The 12,322-nt window shown below is 49.4% G+C and overlaps 1 protein-coding gene across 2 annotated transcripts in view; it reads right to left on the bottom strand.

Moving 5' to 3' along the window:
- Positions 1–12,322, bottom strand: part of IGDCC4 (immunoglobulin superfamily DCC subclass member 4) — a 79,231-nt gene that overhangs the window by 48,664 nt on the left and 18,245 nt on the right. For both annotated transcript variants that reach the window (XM_052671721.1, XM_052671722.1), the window contains exon 2: positions 4,486–4,815. In XM_052671721.1, coding sequence (XP_052527681.1) covers positions 4,486–4,815 — 330 coding nt within the window. The remainder of the gene's footprint in view (positions 1–4,485; positions 4,816–12,322) is intronic.

Genomic DNA, 12,322 nt, shown 5'->3' with positions numbered 1-12,322 from the left:
TCTGCAGAGCCGCTGGTTCCCTATCTACACCCAAGAACATCCAAGAGGCACAGCTACAGGCGATCCAGAGCCTGTGCACTGATGTGCTGGAAGTTCTCCGGCCCAATTGGAGGGAAGCAGAGAGACCTGGTAATGCACCTGGTGCCCAGAATAAATAGTATCAAATCCATAAAGTAAATCCTTAAAAATACAACTAAATCCCTGTCTTTCAGAGACAGTGCAGCACAGAGAGCTCTCTCTCAGGAGAGGAGCCCATGCACACATGTACACCTCTCCCTGCTGCAGCCTGTACTGCCAGCTGCAACACCAAACCTCTGCAGCTCTGCCAGCAGCCACACGGCGCAGGCCTGTTCCCTCCAGGCACAGCAAACGTTTTCATCTGACAGCTACAATTACTGTAATTTTCTAGAACCTCCCTCGCACAAAATGTTTAGGCTAAATTAACAGCTTTAACAAATCTTCACCAATGTAGTTATTAACAGGTAGAAAGCTACACCTTCCCACGATGACAATAACGCCCCTGGTATTTCCATGTAGGAGCAGGCACGGCTTGGAGAAACCTGCAAATCTAATCCAGCAGCCCAAACAGGCTGTACCATGCTTGTACCATGAGCCATGGTGTGCAGGTGGTGAACAGTGACGCAGGTCTCAGCCAGCAGCACACTGGGATGAGCTCCAAGGTGCTGTTGTGTCACACATGTATTCAGCAAAACATGAGCCAACACAGAGGTGACAATGGAAGGGAAAGCATGGAGGGCACTGCAGTGTTAGGTTCCCCTGGAAGGCACTGCTAGGGCCAAGGCATCTGGGCACCTCCACATGTGGCAGATCCGTGTGTGCTGTCCCCCACCCATCACTGCGCTGTTGTTTGTCCCACCAAGGCTGTGCTCCCCGGGTCTCCCTCTGCTGGCTGTGGCTGTCCCCAGTGATCCAAGCAGTGACCCAGCAAAGTCCCAGGCACTCAAGAGGACGGGCGGCACCCAGCACATGCATGAATGTCTTCTCAGAAACTCCTGAAGGAGAGCTGCCTATGAGGCCATCTTCATCGCTCTAGCATGGGCAGAGAGAGCCTTTCATGTCCATGCACATAACAGCAGGCTTATGCATTTTGGCAGCTCCTGTCAGACAAGAGATGTGGACTTCTGTGACTCCTTTAGTAATCGCCTCCAGCAGCCTACAACTCAGTCCTTCATAGTGCTTCCTTGGACACTGCTGCCCTGTTAGCCAGCCAGCCTGCAAACTGCCCAGCCTCTGTCACTCCAGCCCTCACCAGGGTCCCATCTGTCTGCACCAATCAGCCACTCCTAGTCTCCCAACTCACCTGGCTGACAGAGAGCGAGCGCAGCAACGCTGGAGCTGCCCTCAGCTTCTGGGGCTACTGAGAAGGTGTATCTAATTGCGTAGAAGCACTAAGAAAGCAAGAGAGAAGCAAAATAAGTGCCTGAATGCACTGGTGCTGATAGGAGGGCAGTCTGGCAGGGCTTGTCCCAATTGCTCTGCAACTGCCTTGGCACTGAGTTTAGCAGATGCTGAGACAACCCACAGCTCCAGTCCCACAGTTTCCTCATGATACTTTGCCTGTATGGGGCAAGGCAGTGGTGAATGAACAAAGAAACGAGTATGAAAAACCACAGGAGATGACTCGATGTTATGAATGCTAAATGTTCTTGTCATCACAGTGCTGTGTGGTGCACAGAGCCCTACAGCACAGCACAGGATCTCCCCTGTGCGGTGTATCAGGAGTGCAGGCTGAGGGTAGTGTTGATATAACCTACCTGCTAAACAGGTTTTCATCTGCCTGGTATTGATCAGCAGCGCCCAGGGCAGTCAGCACAAAGAATAACTCCATCTACCCGTAGACAACTTCAGACAGACTGCTGTATTCAACCAGCAGGAAAAAAAAAGAGCCTGTACGATCCTCATTTGCACCAGCTGAATGCTAATGCAGCAAGCGCCTCTGCCCACCCCATGGAACAAAACACAGCCAGAGATGCATTTCATTAATAATTCTCTCTCTGCTCTCCATTCAGAAATGAGTGTTATGTCAGGTGCATTCATTTGCCATAGCAGCACCTTGCCTGTGCAGCTGGCTGTTAAGGAGGCCTACGGATCCATGTCAGGAAATGAGCTGGAAAGTTCACCTGCAATTCCTTGGTTCTGGGAGGAACCCACAGCACTCCTCTGCAAAAATCCACAGGGAGGGAAAGGCAGTCCACGCCTGACTCCCATTTTTGAGACATTTTCACTGTTCTCACTCATGAAACACCCAAATCCGTAACAGGAGCACAAAGAGACGCACTGGAAAGGGAATCAGTGCCAGTTCAGGGTGACTGAGACTGGGGGAGGAGGAGCTGAATAGACCACCAGGACTCATGATGCCTGACTCATGATAGTCTCCCAGACAATATCTGTATGCAGAATCCTTGACTCCAGTTTGCAAGAACCCTCGTGAGATCCTCAGTGGTCTCTGTGTAGCACAGGTGGTACAGCATCATCTGCACGTTCACTTACCACAGCTCTGTGCAAGTTCACAAGCATCTCAGCCCTAATTTCCCAAGACTGGGAACGTGTTTCAGGCTTGCATCTCACGGCGTGCTGTCTGGCTGCATTTGTCAACATTTACATAGGTCTGCACTAGAGAGAAGTGCTATTGTGTTTGTATTATTTTCTAACCTCTCTTGTTTGGTAGGTCAAGGAATCATTTATTGGCACTCTCATACTTAAAATAGCTTTGGTAGCCATTTCTGAATACAAAAGAATTTTATTCTTGAACAAAGATTCAGTGGCTCAGATCTTAGAGTCTTGTTCTGAGACTGAAATGAAAAACAGCCTGAAGAGCTCTCTTTCATCTCCTCCATTATAGAGGGACATTTGCCTCACAATCGGTCCCGACACGGAGTGGAGCAACACTGTTTGACACACAGACAGATGTCTGTCCCAGCCTCAGTGAGCACCGCCTTCAGTGTCTGGTGCTGCCCCAGAGCTCTGAGCTCCGCACCATGCTGAGATGGGGTAAATTCTGCCTGTGGGAACACCCCACAAAGGGATGATGGCAGAAGGCTGCCTGGGAACACAAGTCCAAAGCCCAGTCTCTGTGGGAAGAAAGGTTTCCATTATGGGCATTTCAGGCCACGCTGATACACAAAGATGCCCTTATCTGGGAAGCCACAAGCAGACTGCTCTCTCCTGGTGCATAATGCAGTTGGACAGCAGGGGGCTGGACACATACTTCCAAATTGGGATGTGCTCAGCGACATCCAAGCACCATAAAACTGCTTTGCCTTAATTGTCTTCTCGCCATACCTGAAATTAGCAGTGCTGCTTTAGGAGAGCGTGCTTGGAAACTGACATTCAGGGCACCTGCCCCATCCAGGACCTGGTGCCTCCCTTGGCCCCACCAAGCACATAGGGAGCCTTGGCACCCCCCTGCTCACTGTGGCTACCAGCTTGGGCTCTCAGCAGATAAGTTGCATTAAGCTCCTGCTTTTTCGCCACTCGCTGTGCTGAGGTCAGAGCTAAGATTTCACAAACAAAGGACATCTGAAGAGGAGACATTCAACATCCTGTCTGTCAGAACCCCACAGCGTAGATGAAAGACCCAAAGGCCTCCCTTGGTTCATCAGATCTTAACTATGTTCACAGTCTATCATTTTCACAAGACCACACTCAGACACACTAAAGCCATCAGCGTCACCAGACATCGCAAACAGGGAAAGCAGCAGATGCCCCTAGAAGGCTGTTCTGATTTAAGCTAGTGATGGAGAGCGGGGACAAAGGGGAACTGGGACCACCTGAGCACAGCCTGGCCTGTTTCCAGCACTTTCTGTCCTCAGGTGGCCACCCACACCCACCTGACCATCCCTCAGTGATAACTCTTTCAGTAGCATAACTATGCTGCTCACTCATGGCAAATTCCCAGATGGGACACAGAGCTCAGCACAGTCAAGAAGGGAACACAGAGAACAGCAAAGCATGTTGTCCCACCCCAAACAGGGCTGATTCTCCCAGCTGCTCCCATGCAAGTAATGCAGGTGCATTCTGCACACACCATCCAGGACTGATGGATGCATGGGGAATGCAAAGGACACTTTCTCCCAGCTCTTCCCATCACAGTTCCTCTCACACCAGGCAGTGCTCAGGTTCAGAGCAATGCTTCTTAACTGTATCTACTACAGCCTTTGCCGGGGTTGCCAGAGCTCCACAGCCAACGCCCCCCACCCCACATTCCTACAAAAATGGTGCTGATGCATGGCTTTGAGGTACAGATTTCCCCAAAAAAGCAAACACCAATTTTTGGAGAGCAAGTATGATCCTGGTTTTAATTTAAGGCTCACGGCACTTACCTGGGAGTGTTGCACATGAGAATGCCATTGGGTCAAGAGAGACACCACAGCTTATCTGTGGGCTGTCCCAAATCCCACATACACATCATTAATAGAATTTCAATTCATAGTCATTAGAAAAGAAAAAACAAGACCCACTTACTTGAAAATCTGACTGCAGCCGTTTGACTGGTGACAGCCCCTAGGGAGCTGTGGGACACACAGGAGTAATTACCCTCAGCATCAGCTCTCTCAGAGTATTTACTGTCCTTTGCCATAGCCTGCGATGAGATGAAGAGCGATCCATTTGGAAGCACGTGCAGATGTTCCTGCTCCACTAGTGGAAACCCATTCCTCTTCCATGTGATATTGATCACCTGCTCAGCAGGGGCCAGGTTACAGTCCAAAACCACGACTTGGTTTGGCTCCAATATCACCTTTGCAGGACCAGCACTACAGCTCAGCTCCACAGAATCCCCTTCCAACAGCCTCCCTGCAAAGAGAAGACAGCATTTCTTCAGGGGTTGCCCTGCTCGGTTAATAACATCCCGGTTATACACAAATGTGGTTTGGGATAAGACACGACATTCAGCCCCATAGTACTGCCAGCACCTCCCACGACACCTGTGCACTAACTTCTCCATCATACATCTCTTGGGCTGCAAGCACAGCCTGCACCACCTCTGCTGCTCCCCACCACACCCAGCAGCAGCCTTGTATCCACATCCTGGGTTCAAGCACAGAACAACTGCAAGTCAAAGACGATGCAGCACGGGCCCCAACCCCACCTTCACCTGCCACAACTGCCCATAAGTAGCAAATACTTCCTCCCCCCTGCCTCCTTGGAAGGGTATTCCTACTGCAAACTGGCAGCCCGAGGGGCAGCCCCACATGCTCAGCCAGCTCAAACCCTCAGGCAGCTGTGTGCTGCAGCCGCAGGCAGAGCGCTGAGCGGCCGCTGGCTGAGCTGAGCTGGGTTGGGGCTGGCCCACTTCCAAACCCACGTACTCATAGGAGAGCTCCACCTCTGAAACAAGGCTCAGCATTTCCTAAAAGAATATTGCCATTAATAAAATGCATTTGCCGTTAGAGTCCTCCAGAGACACTAAGTCAATGTTAGCTGGCAGCGCTGCTTCCACACACCAGCAATTTCAATCTCTGCTGCACTCAAACCATCACCATCCACTCTTTTTATGGCTCTGCTCCAAATTATTTTGTCACTGCTCCAATCAGAAATGTTTCCTGCCTCTATAACAAGTTTATCAACACTGGATATGAACCACATGGCTCCCTGCCCGTCTCCTATCGCAGAAGGCTACAGATTAATTTTATAGGAATTCAAACACTCTATTAAACCTGCTACTACCTACTGCTGATAAAAGGGCTGCCTTTTAAAAGCGTGCGAGTTAAGCAAGCAATTAGGAGCAATGACACGCAAAATTACACGTGCAGGGAGATGGAAACTCCGGGTGTCCCGTAAGGAAGGGCCTTGCCCTGCCCACACTTGGGGCTCATTTGGTGCCCAACTAAGCACGCAGGGACAGGTACTCATTAGGAGGCTCCAGCCTTCTTCATGCTTTACCCCTTACCTCCTCTGAACCAGCACTGCCGGCAGCGTCACATCAACGCATCTTGAGCATCAGGTGGCCCATGTTTCTTGCCAGGCACTCCTGCTCATTGCTCTGCAAGACAGCCTGCATCTCTGTCCTATTTTCTGCCTTCCTCAGGCTGCAATTTTAATGGTTTTTTGCTGAAAATACTCCTCCTCTCAGAGAGGCGCAGCATGCGGGGACAGCTGGCAGCTAGGAATAGAGCAGAGCTCTGCGGAGTGCTTCCTACGCCAGCACAGGTTGGCAAGAAGCAATTATCAGCCTCTCAGGCTTCTGCCTTCTGAAAACCAACCTGCTTGCAGTCCGAACTGACAGCACCACAGCAGAAGAAATACGTGGTGTTCTTTTTTTAATATGTGATGGCATTTCTTTACCCCTGAATATTGCCCAGATCTTCTCCCGAGAGTCAAAACCCAATAGGATCCAAGCTGCCAGCTGAAAAAAGAAGCACTTACACAACTCAGAGCCTGGCTGCAGACCCAGCTCAAGTCCCTGTGCTGCATCAAGAGAGCATAAACAGTCACTGGAAGGAAATACATGTGAAGCTGAACACACAGTCCAGGAACATGCTCACCAAGGCACATGTTTCACCACGAGCAAGGGATCCTCCATGAGAAACCAGTGCTTTCTCTGCTTCTAAGATTTGGTGCACGTGCTGAGCTGCTTGTGTGAATGCAGTCTCACTGGATAACGACAGGAGGAGGTTGCCTCAACACTTCACCCCAGTGAGCACACACATGCACAAGATCTTTAAAAAGCAGCAGTCACTCCTTTCCTGGAAACCTGCTCGTACCGCACAACCCACTCAGTAACAGCAGCAACTAACCTCCAGGGTATCAATGTTTCTACTTGTACACATCTACAGCACTGCCAAGCAGCGCAGCCTCCATGCAATGCTGAGAGATACACAAGTGCTCAAACCACTGCCCTTCATCCCAGGAGCGCCATAAGTGCTTCCAGACCAAGAAGCCAAGTAAAAGCCCTGGTGTGCTCACAACCTGTGACATCGGGCTGCTCTGACAGGTGAGCATAGGCTGTCCTCAGCCACCCAGCCTCTTCAGCCCCCAGTACTGCAGGTTTTTAGGGACAAGCCCTTGGCACACACAGATTGGGGCAGCAAGTGCCCAGGACTCAGATGTAGCATTGAAAAAGCTCCAACTACACTTCTGATGTTCAAAGAACTGTATAAGCACTCCCTGATTAAACAAAACATACCTTCCAGGCTCTGAAAATGTAGGAGGAGGTCTGGTTCAAAACACCGCCCTAAATTAGCAAGCCTGACAATGAGATAAAAACGCTTTCAAGGAAAAGGATCAGAAGAGAGTAAAAGTGAGATCAAAGACAAATGAAATCAGGAATGTTGAGTGCTTAGAGAAGCTGCTGACTCTTTCCAACCTCCATTCTTCATCGTTCAGTGACAGAAATAGATACAACCCTGCTCAAACACAGCCCCACGCAGCCTGCTGCTCACCTTCGCCCTCTTGCCTACTGGAGGTAATGGATGAGCGAATGCAGGGAAGCCACCCCACACACCACCTGCCTCATGCAGCAAGCACAGCCACTTCAAGGGAGAGCTGCAGCAGAACAGAGGCAGGCTCCTGAGCCAGGAAGACTTCTCACGTCTCAGCTCAGGGCAGGTGGTTCAGCTGCAGACCTGTGCTACGGAGCTGGAAAGCTCATTGCCTTCGGCTACTCCAGGATGCAGCTTCAAGCATTGAAGCCTGGCAGAACCGCAAGTTTTCAGCTCATGGATCTCCAAATTGAGGCCATGAAACCCTGTACAGCATTCCCCTATGGAAGGCAACACAGCTTCCACATTCAAAGCAGGCTTTTACATCACAGCACGCAGAGCAACACTCAGAAATTGCCTAACACAACTGAAAACATTTCAAAATAACTCTTTGGAAGATAAAGTAGGGAAAAGGAGACCAAAAGCAGACAGGGGATTTACTGGGAGAGAACAGAGATACCTGGGGCCGGTCAGACACAGACAACAGGCAGAGCTCACACCAAACCTCACTAAGGCCAGCAAATCACTGAGCTGTCCCAGGGCAGTCAGTAATGGTTCAGGACTATGAATATATATGCTAATACACACATAACACGTAGGTATATGCAGCATCCATCTATATGCACACACACACAGAGTTCTGCAGGAACATAAACATACTGAAATATTAACATACTGAAATATTAACATGCCCTGAAACGGAGGGCCTTCGATGCAGCAAGGTAAGTGGTTTGCTCCCATGAAACCACATTCTCCTCTGGCCCCAGGTGTTTTATTCTCTCCCATGTTGCCAACACCTACGCTACACTATACACAAAAACAGTCCAAAAGATAAAAAGTCCTTTTCTCCCAATCTATTTCATCACTTCCTCACTCCCACTACCCACCCATATACTTTTGCTGCCCATGCCTAGTGAAAAAAAAGGCAGCATCTCCTCTTGAACAGCAAAGAAACAACCAAAAAAAAAACCAAAAAACCCCACCCACAAAGCAGGGCCTTGCAGACAAACACAGGCTGTAAAATCTTTAAGGCACAGCCCCTGCCAGCAGCAGCCTTCATTCCAGACCCAGCGCAGGCAGCTACAAACCATGTTAAAGCAGCCAACATCTCCTTCCCAATGCACGCATCTCAACGCACAGCCAAAAACAACTCCTGTATCTCCTTTCCTTTGCACCAAATGGAGGCAGAAATTGACTTACTATTGAGCAAAGGGGAAAGAATCAGTTCTCCTTCTTTCATGATTACAAAACTGTAAATAACCAGGTGAAGTGTGAGCTAGCTACACAGCAAGGTTTGACAGATCCCTGACATGCAATTACTTGGTCAGAGGCAGGGCCCTCGGAGCAGTGTTTTCACATCACGAGACGCAGTTCTCCAAGCCCGTCAATCTGGTGGGAGCTTGCACTTCGTGTCTGAGTCCAGCTCAACACACCACCGGCCTCTGTGTGCAGTTATTTCCCTGCCCTGGGGTTCACCACGCAAAGCAAGGAGGAAAGACCTACACAAGTGAGATGCTTGTTCTGGTGAAATTGTGGCTATCAGCAGTAAGCGTGTCCTTGAGCTCTGTTACATGGCACAAGCAAATAAAAGGTTACTGTTCAACAGGAGACTGGTAGCTTCGTTTGGAGATGTCCCAGCTTCAAACACGGCTCTGCCATTATATCACCAGACAAACCCTTAACAGCTGGGCAGCACAGCTTTTCCCTAGCTGGTCACAGCACCTCCTCACCACGGCCACAACCTTACTTCCATCCAGCAGCCCTTCATCACAGCCACAGCCCTGACCCCATCCCAACAGGCTGTCCCAAGGACAGACAGAAGGGCAGCATCTGGGGGAGATGCACCATCTTGTTGAACAAACCAGCTGAGCAAGAGGAAGCCAAGAAGGTTTAAGCACCTGCAAGGACTTCTTCAGGACTGAGCAGGGCACAGCAGAAATCAAGCCAAGCTCCAGGCACTGTCAGGCTGCACGCCACCACATTCATTTAGGGCTACATCCAAGCAGACAGCTCCACGCACCCCAACACCTGCCCACTGAACCTACTATGTCAGCTGACTCAGTAGAAGAACCTCTCCTACTCTTGAAGCACCAAGACCAAATACTGCTACTAGTGGCACAGGCATCTGACATCCTGCAGCCGAACCCAGATCCTCACCTACTGCCACAGGAACCCCAAATCCGGGTGGGACCCCACCAGTCCCAGGGTCCCAGGGCACTACTGGCTCTGTAACCTACCCCAGACCATTCTGACTGTCTGGCAATTGCAAGGTTTACACCTTCCCTTCAAGTGCAGGACAGGCATCTTTAGCACAGATAGAACTTAAGGCCAAAGCCATTTAAGCAGAGCTGCTGACAGCCTCCAGCACCTCTAAACAAAACCCTCAGTGCCTCTAACCCAAAACAAATAAAGTTGCACCGAGCCAGACAGGACCCGTTACAGCACAGGCTGTACAGGGAGATTAATACTTCACAGGGAGCAAAGTACAAGGGTTTTTAATCTGACACACTTCCAGAGCTGACATCACTCCTGGCTCTTGGCAGCCAGAGATTTTCCTGGGGAGCCACTGTGTTGCAGGTCCCACGGGCTGGAGCCTGGCCAGCACGTTTCCTATTCCACACACATCTGGCACTTTGGAACCCTTGTGCACCTTGCAGAGCTGCAGCCAAAGAAAACCTTCCCAGGAGCGAGGAACAGGCAGTGCAGGCAGAGCACTCGTCGTTGTGTATGTTCTGTGGGATACGGGGCTGCAGAAGGGCTGCTCCCCGCGCCCCACATCCTGCAGGAGGTGGCAGGCATTCAAGAGGCAGTTTAAGCCTCTGTGCTGTCACCCCTCTTAATTTGTGTATTTATTTTGGATGCTGAACTTGCGGAACTCAACAACACAATTAATCTCATTTAAGTGGGAGCGAACAGCACCAAAGAAAAAGTGCCGTTATTACTTAACAAATAACTATCAGCACGTCAACTACTGCGCTGTTGTTCTGCTGCAACCTCACCTTCTGCTGATGCTCTTCAGATACTCCTAGAGCCACAGAAAGGCTTTAATTTCACACTGTCTAACTCAGAGAGCAACTGTACTTCAGTGCATTCCCTCTGCAGAGCGAACACTCACCCAGGCAGCACAAGGGGCTCTCAGACCATCTCCTGTCACTGACGGCACCACAGCCTTTCCCAGCAGCCCGGCACTGCGAGCAGCCTGCATGCAACACCGCAGGGGCAGGCGAACAGCAACACCCTCCCTTCCCCCCCCTTCCTACAGCTCCACTTCACTTAATTATAGACATCTTCGCATCTAACGGTTCTTTACGAGGCTTGGTGGCTTTGGAACATCGATCCTAACCCATCCACTTCATAGCAGCCCATTATTATATTTTCACATGTATACAAAGCCCCTCCATTTAAAAGTTAAATTAATCATAATTCATCGATCTGTTGTAGCATGCTCTAAATGCAGTTCTCCCCAAAGAACCGTGCTGGGCGAGAGCCCCTTGGCTTTGTTCTGTTCAAATTCCTGCTTAAAAACAAGAGAGCAGAAGGGATGGCACGAAAAACAACAACACTGTCTGAAACAAATGCGATGTCACATTGCTGCTTACAGGCTGTATCTGAAAAGCCCGATTTTATCTAAAGCTGTAATTAAGGTAAATAGGTTAATGACTAGACTCACTTAGATAAAAGCAAAGGCTGCTGAAGCCCCGGTAGATGAAAATCTGTACGTATAAATATCACATACCAGGCATCAAAGAAATAAAGGAGTTGAAAAGGTTTCCATCTAAGCGTTTTAACGATGCTTCTGATGTTCCTATTGCTGAAGCCAGCTGCAGCTGCTCCTTTTGGCTACCAGAGACAACAGCCACTGACCTGCAGTGGATTGTCACCCTGCTGACTCTAAGGTGGCCTTAGAGTCCAACCACTGAAGGACAGAACCGGTTTCTAGGAAGGACCAGACACTCTCATGCTTCTGTGCAAGACCAGATTGGCCAAAGCATCTACAGACTGCAGCGACCAGTAGGGATGAACACAAAACCAGCTCTCAGCTGAGCGTGGGTTCATCAAGATGTGTGTTATTCCAATGCATCCCCTGCAAACAGATAGTTCAGAAAGATTAAGCAAATCAATAGCACTAATAATTTATTCATTGTGTTGACCTGTCAATAGCAATCATAATGCTAGAGTGCCTGACTCTTACACGAAGGTGAAGCCTTTCCATTTCCTTCTCTCTGATCCCAGGAAGGCTTTTGAAACAGCAGCTGAAGTCCAAAGTGGGCTCTGCAGAAGCCTCTACTTCAAGCTGTCATCCTTCTCTTTTCATAAGTCAATGAGGCAGAGCTGAGATGACCACTGCAGAAGCTGCTGCAAGCGTGGGATGCGTGGTGAGCTCAGGACAGAGCTTTGGGTTCACATTCATACATTTACAGTGTAGAGGCATATTAAAATTACAAGCTTGAACAAACACACTGGAACAATAACACATCAGAGCCCTGTAATTGGGCCCTGAAATATACTTAGCGAAAAATACAGACCAGCTGCAATGTTGGAAATGCTCCTAATGCTATCCAAGGTAATTATTGGTAACAGACCATCAAACAAGTGCATTAATATGCTCTGATCAGAGGGAGAATCAGATGGGCAGCCTGGCACAGCAGCCTGTACCTGCAAATTATGTAAATGATTGGAAAGAGCAAAGCCCCAAAGCCCTAGAAACACTAACTGTAATGAAAGTTATTAAATGCTATTTTTGTTATCCGCTGGTGTTAACATTATAGGGCCCATTTGCTGAGGTAACTGTAATTTTGCTGCTGAGCAGCAAGCTGAGCTGAATAAGCCTGAAATTTGCCATTTTAAAGGGCTCCATCAAGCTAAAATGACTGCCTGGG

This window comes from Tympanuchus pallidicinctus, unplaced genomic scaffold, assembly GCF_026119805.1.
Source record: "Tympanuchus pallidicinctus isolate F22 unplaced genomic scaffold, pur_lepc_1.0 scaffold12, whole genome shotgun sequence".
NCBI lineage: Eukaryota > Metazoa > Chordata > Aves > Galliformes > Phasianidae > Tympanuchus > Tympanuchus pallidicinctus.
This window is presented reverse-complemented; position numbering and strand designations above follow the sequence as displayed.